At 45.3% G+C, this 22781-nt stretch overlaps 1 protein-coding gene across 2 annotated transcripts in view; it reads right to left on the bottom strand.

The window, feature by feature from the left end:
• The window catches only part of GMDS (GDP-mannose 4,6-dehydratase), a 550131-nt gene that overhangs the window by 425843 nt on the left and 101507 nt on the right, over positions 1 to 22781 (bottom strand). For both annotated transcript variants that reach the window (XM_040984105.1, XM_040984104.1), the window contains exons 2-4: positions 9883 to 9927; positions 1960 to 2047; positions 863 to 972 (exon numbers count right to left, since the gene is read on the bottom strand). In XM_040984105.1, coding sequence (XP_040840039.1) covers positions 863 to 972; positions 1960 to 2047; positions 9883 to 9927 — 243 coding nt within the window. The remainder of the gene's footprint in view (positions 1 to 862; positions 973 to 1959; positions 2048 to 9882; positions 9928 to 22781) is intronic.

Raw genomic sequence — 22781 nt, 5'->3', positions numbered from 1 at the left:
CACAGCGAAGAGGACAGGCCATCTCAAGCACACCCCGCAGAGCAGACCCTCGCCCCCCGGAGAACACTGAGTCCTCCTCCAACCCGGAGACCGTGGCACTGCTCACACGCTGGCTTTTACGTAGAAATACACAAGAAAATCCCTACGGACTAAGAAAGGCATATGCATATATTTAAATCTGCTATCAATTACAGCAGAGACCCTCTCACACCATGTCTCGTCTCACTGTGTCTATCTAGTAACTTGTTTAAATCAGCAGGTCTATAGAAAGGCACACACACACACACACACACACGCTGAATTGTAGGAAATAGTTTTTTAAATAAAACTGCTCTATTGTTCACAACAAATACTTTTGATAGAGACTTCTAAAAAAATTGTTTTGCTTTTCAAACTCAGTTATTTGCTCTTATTACTATCATTATTGACTAAGTATCTAAACAGAACTCATTACTCCCCTGGCTTCAGACTTCACTCATTCATGTGACCAGGAGGAGACAGTATTACTATTGGGTCCCCCCAAAATACTCTCACACTCCAAATTAATACTAAAATAGAAATACTACTGAGTTAGCGCTTCCAGCATTTTACCGCACTTTGTTCATAATATGATTTGAAATGGCAATCAGGTTAATGTCTACAAGGAACAACCCAAAATATCGAACACCACTAGTTTAGTGTCGTAGCAGGATTTTTACCACCCTGTTCAAGAACAGAGCATACACTTGGAAATCTATCAGTATTTCTATTAGGATTAATACCAAAACCAAGAGTGAAGATCAAACTTGAAGAGCGCCACTAGTGGTTGCAAACACGGACCATGGCCCCGGCCATCCCAGGGACCCGTGCGTGGAAGGCTTACTTTGACGTGGCTCTGGGCTCCCAGGTTGTAGATCTCTGTGGGTTTTACTTCATTAATGATCTTCACCAGGCAGGTGCTGTCAGTGAGGTCGCCGTAGTACAGCTTCATGTCTTCAGAAGGGAAACATACCATTACATGGAAGAAACACACATGAGCTCAACTTACAGAAAACAATCTAATTTCAAACCAGGGTCAAAACGGAAATGACTCAGAGGAAGCAAAGGACAAGGGTCACCATCAACGGACCACAGAAGGGGGTCAGGGCTGGGGCAGAGCGAGTGAAGCTGTCACCTGTGACAAGCGGCATCCCACACAGGAGCACCGGTTCAAGTACTGGCCGCTCCACTTCTCCTCTGGCTCCCTGCGAACGCAACTGGCAAAACACGGGAGGGTGGCCCCCCGGACCTGTGCCACTTAAGTGGGGGACCAGCATGGAGGCACGGCAGGCTTCCGGCTTCAGCCTGGCCATGGCAGCCATTTAGGAAGTGAACCAGTGGACAGAAGATGTGTCACCCTTCTCTGCTCTAACTCTGCATCTTAAATAAATAACTCTTTTTAAAAAGAACCAATATAGTAAAAAAAAAATTGCATAAGTTATGTACATCTATAATAATTTGTAATACTAATGCAGATGAACTTTTAAAAATCTTAACATGATGACAGATGTTATATAATTAACACAGGTTAGGGCTCTGGGGTGTAGGCTGTGTTAAAGAGAGACTGAAAAAAAGAGAGAAAAGCAAAGCTTGTAATAATGTGTGTACTTCTGCAGACATTTTATTTTTACAATACCGATAACTGGACCAAATGTAGAAGGCAAAGTGGAGACCCATTTTTACTTGAGGGGACAGGGACACGTGGTGGGGGGGGGGTGATCAAAGGCAGGACTTCCCTTGGTCTGAGTGGTCTACCCAATAACCTGCTGACAGCCAACCCAGGATGACCACAATGTGGGTTTTCAAAGCACGCAGGCCATAAGCCCTATAGTAATTCATGGGTAAGGCATTGGGACTTAAAAAACTTTGGGGAAAAATGACTTCGAAAACATCTTATCTGAGGACAGGAACTACAGAAAGAGAGGTTAGAAAACGACTCACTTCCTTCAGTGTGAGCCTGGGGGTTCTTGTACAGATGCTCGATTCGGCCTGTATTGAAGGAGCTGGATCGCCGGACGATTCCGTGGACCTAAATTGTTGCCACGTGCAAAGACAAAAGGAAATCATAAACGTGCAATGAGGATTCGAAGGAAACCTCACAATTTCTTCTGCTAATGTCCAGGTATATACAAGAATATGTATAGTTTGCAAACATTCTTTTTTATCAGATATAGCTCAACGCATAGTTCCTGTTCAGTCCTAGCTCACCAGCTGCCATCATCTCGCTCTGCCTTTTTCTTGTAGCCCTTCTCCACAAAAGGAACTAGTAAATGAGGTGACTTGGTGTTGGGTTCAGATACTCCAATGTCTGCATCTCCAAACGCACACACGTACATCCCTCCGCCTGCAGACAGACCAGGCGGATGCCTCAGTGCAGCCGCCTGCAGACCTGATTAGCACCAGGCCCAGGGCAGCCACTTCTTCCCACATGCTCAGGGCTCATGCCCACCGCATCTGGTCAGTGTGATTCCCGGGCTCAGGCACAATCAGAGGGTGTAAAAGCTGGCAAGCTCGGCAGCACTGGGTTAGGGACAAGACTTACTCATACTGCTGGGTATCAGACGTGAAGAAAACTTAGATGAAGAAAGAAATTCTTTTCTTTAAATCTGACTTGAGCACGATTAAGTGTGATGGAGAAAAAGTGGTTGGAGCAGGAATGCATACCTGTCTGACACTGAAGAAAGGACTATTTGTGTGCGATACATAAAGGAAATTGTCGCAGACCTAGTCCCACTTCCTTGTGTCAAAACTGCTCCCTCTCTGCTGCCAAGGCACACGTCAGCCTATGTCACCGGCCGCCCAAGTTCCAGTTCGACTGGTGGCAGTTTTAATCCCTGACTTATTTCAGACATTTTCCTTCTAAGGTTGGGTAGGCTCATTTGCAGCTGAATACACTTCCATATTTAAACTCAATCATTTTCTGTCTATTTCAAACCAAATTAATCCTTGGCATGACTCAACTATTCCAAATGCAAGGGGGAAATTACAAGCACACAAGACCTTCTTTCAAACAGAAACAAATGTCACCGTCATTTTCTGTGGCGTACATGAGAAACGGACTTCTGCAAAGGATACAGCACAGCCGCAATCAACGCCTCTGCTGGTCAGCTGTGTTAGCCAGAGACAAAAGCACTCATCAACCCTACTTTCCAAAGAACTCAACCCAAGAAAAGCTGGCAAATACCAAAGTATTTTAAGAAGGGAATACTGTAAACTTGCCTGACATTTTAGGAGGCTAATATTAAAATCTTGGAAACATTAAATTGAAATTTGACTCTCTATATACCCATTTCTTAATTTAGAAATGGAGAAAACAACACTAATAGGAAGGTCAGAACGCATTTTGCTTTATGGGCTCCAATTTCCCAGGTTCGCTACTTAATTACCAAGTAAAACTTCTCTACGAATTTAGTAACTCTTCATGCAGAAGAAAAATTCCACATATATAAGCATAACACAACTGTGTGCCACTTAAATTATATCTGAAATACAGATTTTTCAGATGTACATGTTCTGTTTTACTGGACAGACTGTTCTAAAGAAATAATCTAACCTTGATGGTGAAAAGAATCATATTGCTAGTATTTAATCTATCTTCTTCTGATTGGGAATTCACATATTCCAATAGGCAAAAACAGAAAAGCTGGGTGTTTGGCACAGCGGTTAAGGTACCCATATCCCCAAGTCAGCTTGCCCGAGTTCAGTTCTCAGCTCTGCTTCCCACCAAAGCAGACCGTGGCACACGGCATGTGATGCCTTCAGCAGCTGGGGCGCTGCCAACTACGTGGGCGAGCTGGACTAGTTCTTGTCTCCTGGCTCAGTCCCCAGCTGTTACTGGCATTTGAAGAGTGAATCAGAAGATAAGAGCTCTCTCACTTTCTATCATTCCAAAAAAAAAAAGAGCAACGAGAGAAAAGCCATGTCAGGGTACGTGTATATAAGTTATAAAAATGGAGAGACACATCATTATATCAGAATTCTATGAACCACATTGAATCTTGTGTATTATCACATTAACATGAGAATTGCATTGCAATTACTAGGTTTTCGCTGTGATACTTAGAATCTAATGCATAAATAAATTCCTTAAATAAAAGATGAACCTGGAACAAAAATTAAATCTTAAAGTAATAATGGTTTTGATCAAAAAATATCAAGTGGTGTTGAGGAACTCAGTGTGAAAAGCAAAGCTCACAGCGAATCAACAGCACAGGACCTAAACGCCACACTTATAAACCAACAGCAGGAAGCGCTGGGCTTGTGTCTAATTCCTCCTCACTCCCAATGTCTGGTATGTTTGCGCAGGGCAACCAAGAGCGCCGAGCAGAATCCATGAGAGCAGGTACAGTTTAACAGTTAAGGAAAGCCGCTCTGTTTCTGAGGCAGGTGAAATACAAACTTTCAGACATGCCGAAGTGTGCGCAAAGTGCATAAACTAGCTGAGAATGTGAGATTGGCAGCCTTCTCTTTATAGAAGGGATGCAGGCAGAGCGTTTTGTCCGTAGAAGGACTCTTAGAGCAAAAGGAGGGGGCGGGAATCAGGCTGAGAAGACCAATGAGCTAAATCTGACGTAATGCAAATGTAATCAAAATTATTAACAAATTATACTATAGTCCAAAAACAAAATACAATTCTGAAAAGTCAAGGCCTTAGAATACACGGAAATGGGTGCTGTAATGAACAAATTCCATGTCTTATTTAACTAGGTGATGAAAAGAAAACATTCTCTCAGCATCAGAGCAAAGTTGGTTTCACTTCAAAATCTGAACTCTGTTTCTGCAACGCAACAGAGGAATGTTTTAGCTCTTATTAAAATTGGGATAAAAAAGAAAATTACTAATACTGATTTCAAAGTCCTTAATGTCAGCATTTCTCTTGTAGGCAACAATGTCTTCCAGGAACAGTTAATGCCACTTACCTCCTGCAAAGCAAAGATTGTTTAAGTAATACCAATAGCTAACACCTAAGCACCAATGACAAAGTGCCAGCTGCCGTGTTTAACGGGTATTAAATCTTCACAACAATATTATTACTCCTACTACGCAGAGGAGGGCACTGCTTAATCACACAGCTCGGAAGTTGGGGTGATAAGCAGTAACATGGCCAGTGCTGCAGACATTTGGTGTGCTGCAAAAATGAAACCCAGAAGAGCATCTTGACCTTTGGCAAATCAGAGCACCCAGACTTGTGGGATTAAGCCACAGACACCCAGAACAAAAGGTATTTCAAGAATCCTCACAGATTAACAAAACAGTATTGCAGCTCCCTGACCACAGTGGGAAACTTGTATTTCATAGCTACCCAAAAGAGGTGGGCATAGCTCCTTCCCAGAGAGGAGGCCACAATTTACTGTGTGTTTGTATAAGCTTGAATTTTAAAAATTTATTTAAAAGGCAGAGAGACAGATGGCATCCCCCATCCTGGCCTCCCATTTGCTGATTCACTACCCAAATGTCTATACGTAGGGCATGACTGGCACTCGCCAAAGCAGGGCAGAGATCATGATCCAGGTTTCCTACGATGGTAAAAGACCCAACTACATCACCGGCAGGAGGCTAAATCAGGAGCAGGACAAAAAATGGAACCCAGGTTCTCCCGAACCAATGCCAGTGTTTTAACTGGCATCATAACCACTGGAAGAAACAACTGTCCCCACTGACCTTTTTCATTTTAAATTCTGATATGCTTACAGCTGTTCCTAAATCATTTCATGTATTTGTTGGTACACTCGCAGATAAATCTGAATCTTAAAGGGTTCAACTCTACCTTGCCTTGATTTTCCTCTGCTTCACTTCTGACCCAGCTTCCTGACAATGGCCGCGAAAAGAAACAGAAGATGGCCAGGGTGTTTGGGCCCCTGCCACCTACATGGGAGACCCAGATGAAGCCCCTGGCTCCTGGCTGTAGCCCGGCCCACCCCCGGCAACTGCCGCCATTTAGAGAGTGAGTCACCAGATGCAAGATCCCCTTCTCTCTCTGTCTGTTCCTTTCTGTAACTCTGCCTTTCGAATAAATCAATAAATCTTTTTTTTTTGAAGTATAACTTTAAACAGAGGGTCTCTGTCATGAGATATGGCCCAGGATAAAGTAATCCTCTACGTTTTCACTTCAAAAGATCGGAACATGATCAGATTCATAAATTTCAGTGGCTGCATTAGATGGCCAGGCCCTACAGCTTCAGGAATGACACAAGGTAATCAGCCATAACTAATCAGGCTGAGTGTGCACTACTCCTTCTCAAGTCACTTGTAAATCCTTATGTTGCCTGAAGGTAAGCCAACCACGCTGCTTCTACTTTGCCGGTTTTTGGGTGTTTTTTTTTTTTGTTTTGTTTTGTCTTTTTATGCTAGAGAAAAATAAAGGTGTCTAGTTAACCGTGCTGCGCTGATTCCCGATTCCCTCCGAGGGATCTGGTTGCGTCCGTGCCACCCTCAGGATGCCAGCAACCCACCTCTGCTGCTTCTCCAGACACTGGGAACTTCCCTGGCATCACGGCCAAGGCTGACCTTGCCGCTGAGAGCCACTTTCTTTTCCAGGAAGGACAACTCTGCCTCAGTAACAAAGCTGCTCCATTTACCCGTGACTTATGCTTCGTTGCCCCAGCTGTGCCGTTTCCAGCTGTTTCTGAATTTCATGATACCAAAGAACAGATTCAAAATGGTAACATAGCTGAGAGAAGCAAGGCCCACAAACTGAACCTATCTGGGGCCACTCTGCTCACCCTCAGCGGTGTGACTCAGTCACTCTCCCTTGAGGCTGTGATAACCAGGATTCTCTTTCTGTGCCATCCAGGCGAGCAGCACCCCATGCCCAGGGCAGGGTCAGAGAGGACGGCCCTGACCCAGCCTGGGCTGTTGCAGGGCCTCACGGTGATGCTGATCCACATGCACAAGGTGGAGTACCTGCTGAGTGAGGAGTCTGTGGTCCCTGGGCTCAGAGGGACAGACATGCCTCCCATGCGTCCTCCTGCCAGCAGTCCACTAACTGTTCTTTTGTTCACAGTTTTGAGTGACCAGCTACTGTGACTAATAACTCTAGAAATGTCCCCAATTTGAAAAATCACTGTGACATTTACTTTCAGTTAGGCACAAGATAAATCCTTCATGACCACCGAATCTCCCTCAGTAGCTTATTCCCAGTTTACACCAATTCCTATAACTAGGGATGCAAACACATAAAAATTGAACACACGGGCCCGGCGCAGTGGCGCAGTGGTTAAGGTCCTCGCCTTGCACGCCCGGGATCCCATATGGGCGCCGGTTCTATCCCGGCAGCCCCGCTTCCCTTCCAGCTCCCTGCCTGTGGCCCGGGAAAGCAGTCGAGGACAGCCCAAAGCTTTGGGACCCTGCACCCGCGTGGGAGACCCGGAAGAGGCTCCTGGCTTCGGATTGGCATAGTATCAGCCGCTGTGCTCACTTAGGGAGTGAATCATCGGACGGAAGATCTTCCTCTCTGTCTCTCCTCTCTGTATATCCGCCTTTCCAATGAAAAATAATAAAAATAAATCTTAAAAAAAAAAAAAATTGAGCACACTACAGACAGACATCCTTATTTCAGAGAGTTGATGCTTTTTTCTCTGTTAATGGATCCAATTCCCAAACCTAATTTCTCTGGCCAATCCTTGTGCCAATGATAAATTCCTTCCATTACCTGTGACCTGCAAGGTGAGTCTTCTATCATCTTTCTACAGCAGAATAAAATCTCTCTAATTTCTTGCTTTGAAGGATGAATTTATGCATTTATTTGAAAAGAAGAGATACAGGGGGAGGGAGATTACACACAGCAAGCTCTTCCATCTCCTGGTTCAAATGGTCACCATGACAGTGACAGGCCAAAGCCAGAAGCTTCATCCAGGTATCCCACATGAGTAACAAGGACCCAAGTACCTGGACCGTCTTCTGCTGCTTTCCCAACACACTGACAGGGAGCTAGATTTGAAGTGGAACAGCCAGGACTTTACCAGCTGCCTATACGGGGTACCAGTGTCACAGGTAGTGCCCTAACACCAACCTCCCCTTATCATTTCAATGCCAGTGGCAGAGAAACCTCTGCTGCTCATCAGCAGTCCCAGGTTTTCATTGCACCTGTTACAACACTTTCATTCCACCATCTTCTTCAGACTACTAGCTCTATAAGACACTTACACGGGACATTCCCCCAGGAGCAGAAATAGCACTGTCTGCTGCTGTCCCTCCTACTTGGACACGGTTGCTACCTATACCTCCACACTAGGTCAAGGCTCTTCACCGTCCACCTGCTGTCACAGCACACGGCCATCTCCCCTGACTGTGGGACTAGATACAGACACCGCTTGCTGCCTCCAACTTGGTCTGCAGTCATCATCTCTCCCACCCACTCCAAAGCACATCGCAACACTCACCTTATCTGAGCTTCCTGCCTCTTCAAAACAGGATCAGCTACTGCTCAGCTACCACCTTCTCCTGACGCATGCCAGACCTAAGCACATTACTAGCCACCAAACGTTACAGTCCCACACATCTGAAAGGATGCACAAGCATCTCTCCACCCACCCATTCTTACGGTTATAAACCAGTCCTTCTGTCCTGTTTCCAATGTGCTCTAGAACCCTCAGCTCTGCAGGCTGTGTATGTACCACTCCATCATGACAACAGACATCTGTCCAGCTCTGTAGAACCTCACACAAAGTCAGGGCTGAAAAGGTGCTGGACCGAGTTTTTGCAGCTTCTCAAAACTTAAAGGTCAACACTCTGAAAAAATTCATCTCCTTTTCTCTAACTCTTGTTGGCACTGAGATACCAAATACCTTACTGTTGCGCTTCCAGTTGTCCTACCTGAGCACTGTTCGCACAACTGGAATAAACAAACAATCCAAAATTATCAATGGAACCATTCTCAAAGCAGGTCAGAGCACATGGACCCTGGTGTCGAGGCATGAATTTATACATTTATAGCTGAAAAATATACATACCAAACAGTAAGGTGTGAAGTCGCCACCGTGGCAAGGTGGGTTAAGCTAATACTGCCTGCAATGCTTGCAACCCATGTAAGACTACGAAAAGCCATAGCTACACCACTGCTGATCCAGCTCCCTGCCAATGAGCCTGGGAGAAGAGCAGAAGATGGCCAACATGACCAGGTCCCTGCTGCCCAAGCGGGAGACTAGAACTGAGTTCTGGCTCCTGGCATTGCCCTTGGTTGAGTCATTACAGCCATTACAGTCACTTGAGGAGACAATGAGCACATGGAAGTTTCTCTCTCTTTCTCAACTCTTGCAAATAAACACATCTTTTAAAAAAAGAAGTAAGGGGTACACACCGAACTACATCTAGTGTCATAAATATAGCCCTTCTTTCAAGGAAAGAGAAGATGCTGAAGAAGAAGAGGAGAAAATGACAACAGCAGCAGCAACAGTAAAACTACGAGCTTCATCTCCCATAAAATACAAGACTGCTTATTAGAAAGCAAAAACCTGCAGGTGTAAATTTTTCATTCAAGCTTGCCAAAGATCAGCTTGGTTTTTTATTGCTGTGTGCAATTTCCGAATTGGGTGACTTCACTGTGAGTGGGACTTTTTTATATAACACATTACATCATAAATTAACTCTAATAATGTTACAGCTTGGGCTTGCACCGGCTGCTTTCTCGGAGACTACAGAGTGTGGACAAGGCGGCTGAGCCCCAGGAATGGGGAGCCCTCCCTCTCTCCCCCCGCCCGGCAGCAGATAAACAGCACAATGAGCCAGCAGGGTCACCAGCTTTCCCAGATGCTGGGCTGTTATCAGAGTTTCCATGGAAGATGTATAAAGAAGTACCCAGCAGAGGAAGCTCGGGCCTCTGCTTCCGAGTGATTCCCACCTCTGCTTTCCCACTGAGTCACTCACCTCGTAGCCCTTCTCCAGCAGGAACTCGGCCAAGTACGAGCCATCCTGGGAAGAGAAAAAAAAAAAGTTTGAACAATGTCAGATCCCTTGTGACTGATAAAGACTGGCCTAAGCTATAAGTTTTGAGAAAAGCACTTAAACGACTACATAAAGGGTGAGCATTTGGTGATTAAGATGCTGTTTGGGATATCCAAGGCCAGTCAGTTCCTGGCTCCTCTCCTGGCTCCAGCCTATTGCTGCTGTGCATCCAGGCAGGCAGCAGGTTGCTGGGCTCCTGCCACACAGGTGGGGGACCCTGGGCTGCAGCCTGGCCCAGCCCTGGCTGCTGGAGGAAATGTGGGAAGTCAAACAGCAGGTGGAACAAATAAAGTCACAGAAAATTAAAGTGAGGCCCATGGCAACCAGAAGAAACACCAGTAATGACGATAAGCACAGCCTGACACGGCACTATCCATGCAGTGTCCCGCTGCAGGCCTACGGAAGACAAAGAAGAACCTGCAAATACAGGGGAATGGCATGAGACGATGCCACTCCTGGGTTCAGTGGAAATTTTGCTAACCACGGGGGCTGGGAGAGCAGTCATGAAAAGGCAGTCTCTGGGGAGACGAGATGGGAGTTGGGGGAACCAGGAGGTGTCAGCATTACTGAAAGACTCGGGGGTGAAGGCCAGGGGCAGAGGGGGAAAGCAGCGGCACCTGGGAAGACAGTGGAGAACAGCTCAGCTGCTTGGGCCCCGTCATCCACCTGCATGAGAGACCAGGAGAGAGTCCCAGGCGGCTGGCACCACCCAGGGTAAACCAGTGGATAAAAGTTCATGCATGCTCCTTCTGCTTCCCTTTCTCTCTCTCTTTCCCTTTAAAACAAAAGTAAATAGTAACAACAAAAAAGTAATTGTGGGATGCTTGAGTTTTCTTTGGTTCCTTTAGTTTGAAAAATTTTAAATATTCCTTTAAACATCAAAAGCTCCTACCAGATATTCCAGGAAAAAGAAAGCCTGAGCAAGCCTTACTGGTAACATGGTTCAACCCAAAGCTGGAGCTGCAGACACCGCTCAGGCTCCTGCCAACGACAGGGCTGCCGAGCGGTGTTTACTGCATGAATGCAGAAGGCGTTCATAAATCCAGGCGGGTGACAAGGTGAGGCGTACAAGGGACACATTTTGTGGTTCATTAAAACCTCCAGCAGATTTTCTTCTGACTTCTTGACATAAATATTCGGGCTTATTGACTCTCATGTGGAGAAGAGGAGAAAGGGTTTGATATATTCCTTTTCATTCCAATCTCAAAATTTGCTTTTTGCATTCCCCATATGCAGATTAAAGCTCACTGGGAAGCTGACCAGTTTAGACCAGGACAAGCCAGGCTGACACACATGGTCATTAGAAATGTTAGTATAATCAGAAATCTTGTAAATCAATCACTGAGAGATGGCTTACCAGAAACATATTTGCAATAAAAAATAACAGTCTGACTGTAGGTTGGGAAGCCCTGGAAAGTGTAAGGTTTTGTTGCATGGCTGTTCTGAAGCGCCCAAGTGGTACACTTTTCACATTTTATAATTCTTCTGGAATAAAAAGTTCAAATATCCTGTGCGCTACCCTAGTTACACAGAACGGCTGAAAAAAGAACAAAAAGGAGGAGGGGCGGCAGGAGGCAGAGGTGACCGTGCTGGGGTCCCTGGAGTGGGGAGAGCCGTGATTATGTAGAAAGCTGATGTGAAACAGACCTGACCAGAACTGAACCCTGTCAATAAGGTCTTGTTCTTCTCACCCAGGCCACTTCTCAAACTTTCCAACCACACTGGAACATTCTGAACCAGCAGTGGCACTCGCTTCCTCCTCGCTTCCTTGCCAGGCCTCGCGAGTGATAGGGCCCAGGCTGCACAATGAGTGGGAAGGGAGCCCAGTGAGGGCTGCCGGGCTGTGGCCCCGGGGAACCCAGCTGGCCTCCCCCCACTCAGCCCAGGGAGCCACCGTATCTGAGCGAGCAGACGTCCACCAGGCCACAGGGACGCTCACTTCCACCCCCTGGAGCAGAGGCTGACAGAAACCGTTCCAGCCAGCCCCAGGACTGAAACGGCAGTGTCCGAGCACCAGCACCAGGCATCAAGGCCTCGCCCTTGACTCCTCTGGAACTCAGGCACAGACGGACTGAATCGCCCACTAGGAACACGATCAACCTGGCATACACCCCAGCCATGGCTTCAATCCTTGTCACAGAAAGCGTTTTAACTGGAGAGATAGTATCCCAACAGTGAGACTTTGAAATCTGATTTTCCATAAGGCTATTAAGGGTATCTGTTTCACACTGAATGTCACACTGTTTTACGCAATTGCCATGGCTTTAACATTTTCAAGACGCATAAGCATTTTCCAGTTTATTCTTCTAAGAAATGACTTAGGAAGACACAGCAGCCACTTGGCATCTTGGGGGTCAACAAAACACTAGGTAGAGAGGACCCCAGCCCTTGAACCCAGGTCATCCATTCTTCCCAACTAGGAAAGGGTTCTCCTTCCACACTTTGCTCCACATAAACATGTTAAAACCTAATGAATAATAAAATATTATTTTCAAACCGACTTGATTTAGTCACTTTCCATTATGGGGTGTTTTATGGATTATCCCATGCTTCCAATTTTAATCAAGTGACCCAAACCCAGAGAAGTCATGTAACGTTAGAACTCTCCAGAGTGAGAGGAGCGAGCAGGCTCTGGTGGCTGAGATTTCCCAGGTCCAGGTCTGGATGCGTGCACTGGGCCTGAGGTGGAGCAGTGTGGTTTGCGGGGAGCCTCGGCTCGCAGGTGGACGGGTGTCGGGCTGTGCAGCCGAGAAGCCAGGCCCTGCCCAGGATCCAACAGGGAAAGCCTTGGAATACCTGACGCCTGTCTCGTTATTCAGGAAGTGAGGGACCTCTCACTTTTCGTGGAGCACTCAGAAATGTCCCAGCTTCACAATAAAAATGAAGCACAGTTCCACAGACAGACTCCTCTCTACAGACATAGATCACTGGAGATCCGCCCACAAGACACCGCTTTGCCACCAACCTAACCTATCCAATGCCCATCCAGACACGCATGCACCAGGCAGTCACCTCCTGGAGTACAGCAGACAGAGCTGTTTGTTTTCTCTCTTCCAACATGGATGTGCTCACAGCCCAGATGGACAAACAAAAAAGGGACCTTTCTTACGTGCAACTTGAGAACCTGGCCCCTCTGAACTGCAGGCTAAATCGCATTGTATGTTTCTGCTTAAGCACTGTTTGGCAGCTTCTGTGAACAGGATAAGATAAGTATTACTGGGCTAACGAAACCCTGCCACTAATAAAATGGGTCTCTTTGTCTACACCACCTCAGCCTCTGGCAGCAGAGCACATTTCTGCAAGGGAAAGCTCTGCTTTGCTCTGTCTTTCAAGCTCTTTCACTGCACAATTTCGAATGACTCTTCAGAAAAGGCATCTTTCAACTACGCGCATTACAATAGGAAGATAATCCTCCTGCAGGACAAACGCCTCAGAGATGGCAGAGCATGCTGTTTTGTATCAGACCACAAACATCCACTCGCTGAACCATGGTGGTAAGATAACCAAAGACAGCCTGTGTCAGCGTGCTATTTACACCTGGCTCTTCCTATCACAAATCGCTGGGGATTCAAGAGACCCTGGGGATTAATTAATCAATGCTCTCATTTTACAGTTCAGGAAATTGAGACTCAAACAGTTGAAATGGTTAGCAGGTACAGTTACATAGATGCGAAGCAGCCCAACCTCCACCCCACCCCAAAACAAAACAAAATAAATTTCTAGACTTCCAGACTTCAGAATTTTATACTAAAGGAAAAATTATTAAACTGACACCTAAAACGAAGGAACTAGATTAAAACTATGGAGAACCAAGCAAAAGGCATGGATGTGTCAGCTAAGAGCAGGAGCTATGGACTGGAAGAGAAGTAGCCCACTGAAAGGAAACGAAGACATCAACAAAGCATCGAACATGCAACTACTGCCCAACTTCGATGTTGACAATCACTCCCCAGCTGCTGCCTGGACTGACCCTGTGGCACAGCAAGAGAAGCTGCCCGACAGCACCATCATTCGACAGAGTTTAGATCCAGCTGCTCCACTTCCAATCCATGGCCCTGCTGAGGTGCCTGGAAAACAGCAGAAAATGGCCCAAGCACCTGGGCCCCTGTGCCCACATCAGAGAGCCGGCCGAAGTTCCTGGCTCCTGGCTCCGACCCAGGCTAGCCTGAGCCATTGCAGCCACATAGGGAGTGAACCAACAGATGGAGAACTTTCTCTGCCTTTGCCTCTAGTTTTCTATAACTCCACCCTTCAAGTAAATAAATAAACCTTAAGGGAAAGCGCACACACACACACACACACACACACACACACACACACCCCATGCTGTCCTAAAGAATCGTTTTTTGTTTCCCCTTTCTCAGACTCACCTCCTGGCAGAAAGGACCAGCGTGATCCCCAAAGCCCAGTCATCTCAGAGTGACAAAGAACGATCCTGCACAGCACCCTCACAGCACCCCTCCTTCTCCTGGGGAGCTCAGAGCAGCAGGCAGGCAGGCAGTGAGAAGCTCCGTTCCAGGACGGCCTTGCAGCAACAGACCAGACTCCCAGCCATCCCTGGACTACCAGGACCCAGCACTGTCACCCCAGGTATGCTCCATCTCAGAGGGCGTAACAGTGAATTTCATGTCCAAGGTCGGTTAAAAACATTGACAAACAGAAATATTAGAGGCGAGAAATGACCTAACAGGTTCATTTAAAACCACATTTCCCCCAAGCTAACAGGTTAAAAAGGGCAACTCAAACAATTCGTAACTAGCATTAACACTTAGAAAGTTCTGTTGTTCCTGGCCTTATATATTATGCCTTCTATAAATTATCTGTTCTTATCTTTTTAATATTCTCTTTCGAAAGATTCATTCATTTGAAAGGCAAAGGTTTGGGATGGGGGCCCAGAGAATCTTCCATCTGCTGAATCACTCCAGCCGCAATGGTCAGAGACTGGCTGAGGTGAGGCCAGGAGCCAGGAGCCAGAAGCCAGGAGCCAGGAGCAGCTTCCGAGTCTCCCAGGTGCACACACCTGAGCCGTCCTCCACTGCTTTGCCAGGTGCATTAGCAGGGAGCTGGATGGGAAGCAGAGCAGCCGGGATCAAAACACTGCCCACACTGGTTAACTGCACTTCAGGCTGTGGCTTAGCCCACCACGCCCCAATATTTATAATCTTCACACAATTTTCTATTAAGCACTGTTTTGCCAGTTGGTTTTGTTCTTACAAGTATCTAGAACATGTATAAATGTTCATCTCCTACAGAAGTTGCTCAAAAACTTCAATCAGGTTAGCAATTTTCGAGACAAACTTCAATGATAACGTGACATAAAAATACATGCTCCCTTCAACAGTAACAAACTAACATAAACCTCAGGCTAATGAAAAAGGAAGAACGTAGGCGTGGTGCAGTAGCCTAGTGGCTAAATCACATCTTTCACCCGCCTGGATCCCATATGGGCACCGGTTCGTGTCCTGGATGCACCTCTTCCCTTCCAGCTCCCTCCTTGTGGCTTGAAAAAGTAGTAGAGAACGGCCCAAAGCCTTGGGACCCTGCACCCATGTAGGAGACCCGGAAGAAGCTCCTGGCTTCTGGCTTCCGATAGGCTCAGATGCAGCTGCTGTGGTGACTTGGGGAGAGAACCAGCAGACAAAAGATCTGCCTCTCCTTCTGTCTGTAAATCTACCTTCCCAATAAAAACATATAAATCTTAAAAAAAAAAAAAAGAAAAAGGAAGAATGCACACTGCAGAAGAGTAACATTGGTTTTAACATATGTAAAAATCTTGTTATTCAGACAAAAGAAAAATGAAATTAAAGGATTATTTTTAAAGAGCAAGTACAAAAAAAGCAACAAAGTACAAAATGACAATTAAATGAGTAATCAACATTTTTTTTTCCATTCCCTCAAACACATACAACTCCAGAAGTGTTTGAAACTCTTCACGCTGCGGAGCAGCCATCTGTGCGCTGTGAGGCACCTGACATGGCAGAGGACCACCTGCTCCCCTCCCCGGGAACAAACGCCCACCTGGGAAATGCCACACCAGCTCCTGTGTGGCTGGCCTCCATTCTCCCAGCTCCCTCACCCATTTTTTGCCACCCATGCAGTGCACTTAGGATTCTTCAGGAGGAAAAGAAAGTGTCTGCTATGACTTCACAGTCAGGGCAGGGGTGGGCATTGTGCATGCCGGGCAGGACCCGAGTTCTCTATTTCTTCACTTTTCAGACCCTCACAATAATCCCATGGAGTTTGTTAGGTTATGATCTTCATTTTACAAATGAAGAAACTGACAAACGACGGCTGACAGGTCCAAGTTCTCACAATTAGCAAGTCAAGCAGGAACTCAAACTAGATTTTGTTTTTTATTTCCACTACAAAGTCTACTTATTCAGCAGGGCTTCCACAGGAGCAGTCACTGGATAGATAGCAGTCATTGTGATAGACCTAAAGCTGTTTTAACCTAAAGTTCGGTTTCTCTACACGCACTCACCACAGAAAGTGAGATGGACGAGTGACTTTCCGACACCCACTGGGACCAGAGGTGTTTGGGAATGGAGAAGGCCAGGAAGGAAGTGACGGATTCAGTCCCTGCCCTGCTGGCTCTGAGACGTATCTGGGCAGCCAGGCACTTCCTGGCCTAGATAGGATTATGCCTTCACGCTGCCCGGGACCTCCAGCCTTCGCATGCATCAGCACACCCACACGTGGACAGGATGAGAGTCAGAGCAGGTACACCGTGCAGCTATCGGGGCAAGCCAGCAGACACGTGACGCACGGACAGAGGGGAGCAAGGCTTTGAGGATGAAGCAGGAGAGACAAACACCACCGCACTGGCCACCTCTGTGCTGCCTGGCACCGTGCCCTGGGGGACTCAATCACCACACGTGGGCATGAAATCAAGGATAGGGAAAAAGCAGGCAACGCAAGAAGCATAACCCTGTCAAATCCTTTCAATAAAGATCTGCCTCATGGGCCGGCTCAGGGCTGCGATGAATAATGCCTTTCAAGTTTAGAACAATGTACTACCCGCAAGCTTTTATACTTTGGGGATCCGAATACATTGATAACAATTTGCAGAGATCTGGAAGCAAGCTAATAACAAGATACCAGTACACTGCATGCCTGAATAATAATCTGCAATAAACAGCTATAACTATATACAAATTCAAACCAGAGAAACTGAAACTGGAGTCTCTCCCCCTTTCCTTTCCCCTTCCTCACTTATCTCTCAAAGTGACAGTCCATACAATTAAGGGCTGTTTCTTTGCAAAGTACACGATTACGTAGTTCTAATCGCTCAAGTGATTTATAGAGGAAATGATTTTTTTGCAGGTACTCGAAAACAGAGCTGTACTTTGTCTAGTGTTCAAGGCCAGGCTTAATGAAAAAGTTCAAATTGGGAAGGGGAAAAAAACACCCTACTGAAAAAAAGAATTATGAACTTTTAGAAACTACCTGATTTATTAACATTTCCTTCTGCATTTTCTTTTTGTAATTTTTGTCCTAGCTATAGCAGAAGACAGGACAAATGCTTTTTGGTTACGGTTTTTTCAAAGCCATAAGGGGGCAGGTGCTGTGGCACAGCAAGTTAAGCCACTCTTCGGGAAGCCCACGCGCTGTATCAGGGTCCAGGTTCGCGTTCTAGCACCTCCACTTCTGACTCAGCTTTCTGCTAAGCCATCCCAGGAGACAACAGACAACTGGCCAAGTCCTAGGGCCCCTGCCACCCATGAAAGAGACTCTGAGTCCTTCCTTCAGCTGGAGTGAACCAGCATACAGAAGACTAACCTCCTGTCACTCTCTCTCTTCCCCCATCTCTCTGTCTCTCTTTCAGATAGAGGAAAATTAGAAAAAAAGGAAAGCTCAAAAAAAAAAAAATAGCAAAAGAATACACAAATACTGACGATTCGGTCTTTCCCCATTTTAGCTCACCTCAAAAGAATGCTGCTAAAATGTCATTGCTGGTTATGGGCAAAGTTTGATTATCTACAAATCTTCCTTTTTTTAACCCAGTTTCTTCCATAGATCTAATTAATTAGTGTAGCAGAGAAAGCTGCTGTTAAACCTGTGTGCACATCGTAGCAAACCCCGTGCATCAGCGTCCTGGGCTCCCGGGTCCCTGCCATGCAGCAGACCTGTGCATCACAGAACGAAGACACACATTCCCACCCACAACCTGCGGAATTTACAACCACACGGGCACCAGGCAGATTCAAGCACAAGCGCGCTGACTGCAGACACTTCAAAGCACCCACCCCAAAGCTGCAGATCACACAACAGACCTTGTGCGTAAAAACTGCCAAGTCATGGCAGACAGCAAAGCTCTGATGGAAGCAAGCGGAGGATGACTCAGCATGGTGTGGTGTCTAGGTGCAGGTTCAAGTGCCAAAACTCAACCTTACAGACTAGTATATGTTTGTATTTTTTGATAAGCCACACTTTACTGGAGAGTCTTCAAAAAGCTCACAGGAAAGGTGTAATTTTAGTAAAGAAAAACAAACTCTATTAATTTCAACTTTTTTTTTTTGCACCAAAATAAGCTTCACCTTTTAATTTCACTTTGCGGAGACTTTTGGGAGCACCCGTGTATTAGCAGCGCTCTGTCCCCAGCGAAGGCATCTGAAGCCGCGTGTGGAGGGAGAACCTCACTGCAGCCGCAGCCTCAGCCTTGCAGGCTGTGGGACCCATGTGTGTTTCCTGATAACTCAGCTCCAACACAAACACTGGTAAGATACCAAGATGACAGCTTGAAACTCTGCAGGATTAATGCTTTATGCTGTTTTTTATTTTGTTGTTTTGCTTTCTTTCACCAACAGCAGTGGGGGCTTAACACTTGTCCAACCACATACTTCTGTAAATCTTGACTCAACCGGATAATAGAATACATTTTTTCAGGATTTCACTGAAAAAGAAAAGAGCTTTGTTCACAAAGCAGGTTGCTCTTAAAAAAAAAAAAATCCCTGCATCAACAGGGACCAGGGTGGCACCCCCACCACCGCCAGCCCTCCCCAGTCTTGACCTCTAAGTCTGTACTTTGGCCAGGACTGAGGCAGGTAAACCTAACCTTCAGGACCAAAGATGCAAAGCAGGCGTCTCTGCTTCACTTGAACTGACCACGTGCTCCTCGTGGACGGATCTCGTCATCACTACGTGGGTAGCCATGGCTTCTGTTTTCCATCTAGTCTCTCTTCTAGAATTTTGGGAAGTATCTGACTGCCTTCTACAGATTTGGTCCACAGAGATAAGCGATTACCTTGTTCAGATGTGGGTAAGCCCCCCTTTCGCTGTAATGTGGTTTTCCATATTACAGTATTGTTTCCATCAAAATCATGTCATCTTATATTTTTGTAATTCCTTCTAGATGCTAAGGACTCTGAGGCATTTCACAATCATCCTGGTTAGACGGCTGACATTATTCTCACTTTTTCAGATTAGAAAACTGAAGTTCAGAAGTTTAAATCCTTATTCAAGGTCATAGAGCTAATTAGAGAACACAACAGGAGGTGGAATTAATTTCTAACTGGAACTACAATGCTATTCCCTAAAAATATTTCTCCCTCAATCAAAATTTAAAAAACAAGATGCTACAGTCGGTTTTTTTTTAAAGGTTTTAATCAACTACTAAATTTATATAAGAACTTAAATAAAACTCAGGATAAAGTATTTTTAAGCTTATCAACAACTATCCTTGCAATAGTCTACTATTAAAAACTAAGGTTGAAATCCATCCCTCCTTCAGTCTTCTATAGAGATGCCCCTGGACGTGCATGTGAACATGACCGAGTGAGTGAATGAGTGAGGAAGGGGGAGTCTCACTCCACGCACTGGTGTCATCCCCATGGAGCTCCAACCAACAGATCCTGAAGGGCCTGCTATGATCGCCTAGCAGTTAAACCCTCACCTTGCATCCACCTGGATCCCATATGGCCACCATATGCACCACTTCCCATCCAGCTCCCTGCTTGCAGCCTGGGAAAGCAGTCCAGACAGCCCAAGGCCTTGGGCCCTGCACCCTCATGGTAGACCCAGAAGCTCTTGGCTTACAGCTTTGAATCATCTCAGCTCTGGCCATCATAGCCAGTTGGGGGAGTGATCCAGTGGGTGGAAGATCTTCCTATCTTTCTCTCCTTCTCTCTGTATATCTGCCTTTCCAATTAAAAAAAAAAATCTTGGGCCCAGCGCAGTGGCGCAGTGGTTAAGGTCCTTGCCTTGCACGCCCTGGATCCCATATGGGCGCCAGTTCTATCCCGGCTGCCCCACTTCCCTTCCAGCTCCCTGCCTGTGGCCTGGGAAAGCAGTCGAGAACGGCCCAAAGCTTTGGGACCCTGCACCCACGTGGGAGACCCGGAAGAGGCTCCTGGCTTCGGATTGGCATAGCATCGGCCGTTGCGCTCGGATTGGCATAGCATCGGCCGTTGCGCTCACTTGGGGAGTGAATCATCGGACGGAAGATCTTCCTCTCTGTCTCTCCTCTCTGTATATCTGCCTTTCCAATAAAAAAAATAATAATAATAAAAATAAATATTTTTTAAAAAATCTTAAAAAAGTGAATTTCTAAGCAATCAACTCATAAGCATGAATTAATATCTAAAACACTAGGCAATGTGATACAGTAAATAAAACTAAGGACAACATGCATTTCCTACTCTTAAGGAATTTAAAGTTAAGTGAGAGAACTGAAAAAAAAAAAAACGAAAGTACATCACTATCTTAGTGACAACATCAATGCTAAGACCAACTCACTGTACATTCATAATCTTTTTGGTTAATGCTAGCCAACAGAAATATAATTTGAACCATATGTGTAACCCTACATTTTCTATTAGCCAAAAGTATAAAGGTTAAAAAAAAATAATTAATGTAACCCAAGTATAGCCAGAACATGTTCACTTAAAAATTGAGAAATATTCTTTCACTTATATAAAGTCTTCAAAACCCAATATTAAACACTTGGAGTACAGCTCAATTAAAACTAAATTTTCATGAGAAATATTTTATTTATACTTAGTATAAAACTGACAACTGATTCACATATCCAAGTCTTAGCAAAAACAAGTAAAAGTTTTCCAGTAACTGAATTGAGTAATCAGGCACATCATTTTTCTTTAATCTCTACATACACATTCAGAAAATTGGTTCACCGCTGTTTATAAGAATGGGTTTGATTTTGAAGCAAAAGCATATGTCTCAAATCCATACCAGTTGGAGTTGAGCAAACTAACCCACCCTTGAGTCGAGTCAGTATCAACATCAAATTCAAGGGAGTGTAGGCACAAATTGGAAAGCAACTCCAAAGTTCTCAACATCAACACAATTTTCTTTGAATTCTATTTTTAAGATTTATTTAGTTTTGTTGCAAAGACAGATATAGAAGGCGAGACAGATCTTCTGTCCACTGGTTCACTCCCCAAGTGGCCTCAGCAGCTGGAGCTGAGCCAATCTGAAGCCAGGAACTGTTGTCAATGAAATAATTTCTTTTGCCATTTCTCCATCTACAAATTGTTTCCTCTTTTGTACCTGTATCCAAGCTACTTTACAGGTGGCCTAAGTTACAAGCTCACATGCTATTAAAAACCGAAAATTCATTGGACATTAAATTCTGATTTCAAGCCAATAAATGCCATCAATTCTTTGTTGACCGTTGAGAGGAAGCTTCTAATCAAACCCATTGTAGCTTTGATGGAAAGGTCTTTACTCCCCCTTTGATTTCTTAACTTTTTTAAACGCAATATATGGCTTTTTTTTTGTTTCTCTCTGGCTGTGCAACTATAAATACCACCCATCACAAAATCCTAGTTTCTTCCTGATACCACAACTCCTGGCTTCTCCATGTGTGTAATTCTAAGACATCTGCTTCAGCTTTAAATTTCAAAATTTGTACAGAATTACTATAACAAAGAAATCGTTTCATTATAAATTACTTAAAATAAGGAATACTTGGATCTATTGACCATTGGGAATGCACATGTGCCACTTAAAAATCAAGCTGTCTCCATCAAATTTTCAAATTAACTCACTATAATGTTAGCATATTAAAAAAAAAAAAACACAAACCAGTCAACTCTAACAGATCAAAGGTGTGTTTGTATGTGGTATTGTTGATGTCATTCTTCCAAAACCAGAAAATTACGGGTGGGCACTGAGGCAGAGCAGGTGAAGCCACCATGCAGGCAGCCCACATCCAGTACTGGGATGCCTTGTTTGAGTTCCCACTACTCCGTGCTTCCAATCCAGTTCCTGGCTAACGCTCCAGGGAGACTGAAGGTGATGACCCAAGTACTTGGGTTCTGCCAAACACATCCGAGACCTGCGTAGAAGTTCCTGGCTCTTGGTTCTGGCCCGAGGAACCATAGCTGTTCCAGGTATTTTAGGCAGTGAACCAAGCAGATGAAGAGCATGCTCCCTCTCTGTATGTCCTTTGTGTGCGCCTGTGTCCTTTTCTGTCACTCTGCCCTTCAAATAAAGAACTCTTTTTTTTTAAAGCCAGAAAGTCATGCTTAACAGGATCACATTTTGCAGCAGTTCCCCTTTTTAAATCCAGTTCCTCAGCTTATTAGCCATTTTTAATCCTTCATTAGCCATGACCAGCTTTCAGCTACCATTTCTGCACAGTTGTTCTGATCTTGCTACCAGCTGGAATTTATGAATTCACGTAACTCTAACGTACCATGTTCACTCTAACATCCCCTAACAACACAACTATGCAGTTCAAGACAGAAGGCAGCATGTGTGTTAGTCCAGCACTGACAAAGCTGCCTAGAACTCCCACGTCCCAGCCGAGTGCCTGGGGTTCCAGCCTGAGCCCCACCACCGGCCCCACTGTGCTTCTC

This window comes from Ochotona curzoniae, unplaced genomic scaffold (genome assembly GCF_017591425.1).
Source record: "Ochotona curzoniae isolate NIBS_2020 unplaced genomic scaffold, NIBS_Ocur_1.0 contig_4064, whole genome shotgun sequence".
Classification (NCBI taxonomy): Eukaryota; Metazoa; Chordata; class Mammalia; order Lagomorpha; family Ochotonidae; genus Ochotona; species Ochotona curzoniae.
The sequence above is the reverse complement of the archived record's forward strand: the minus strand, read 5'-3'. Positions and strand labels throughout refer to the sequence as shown.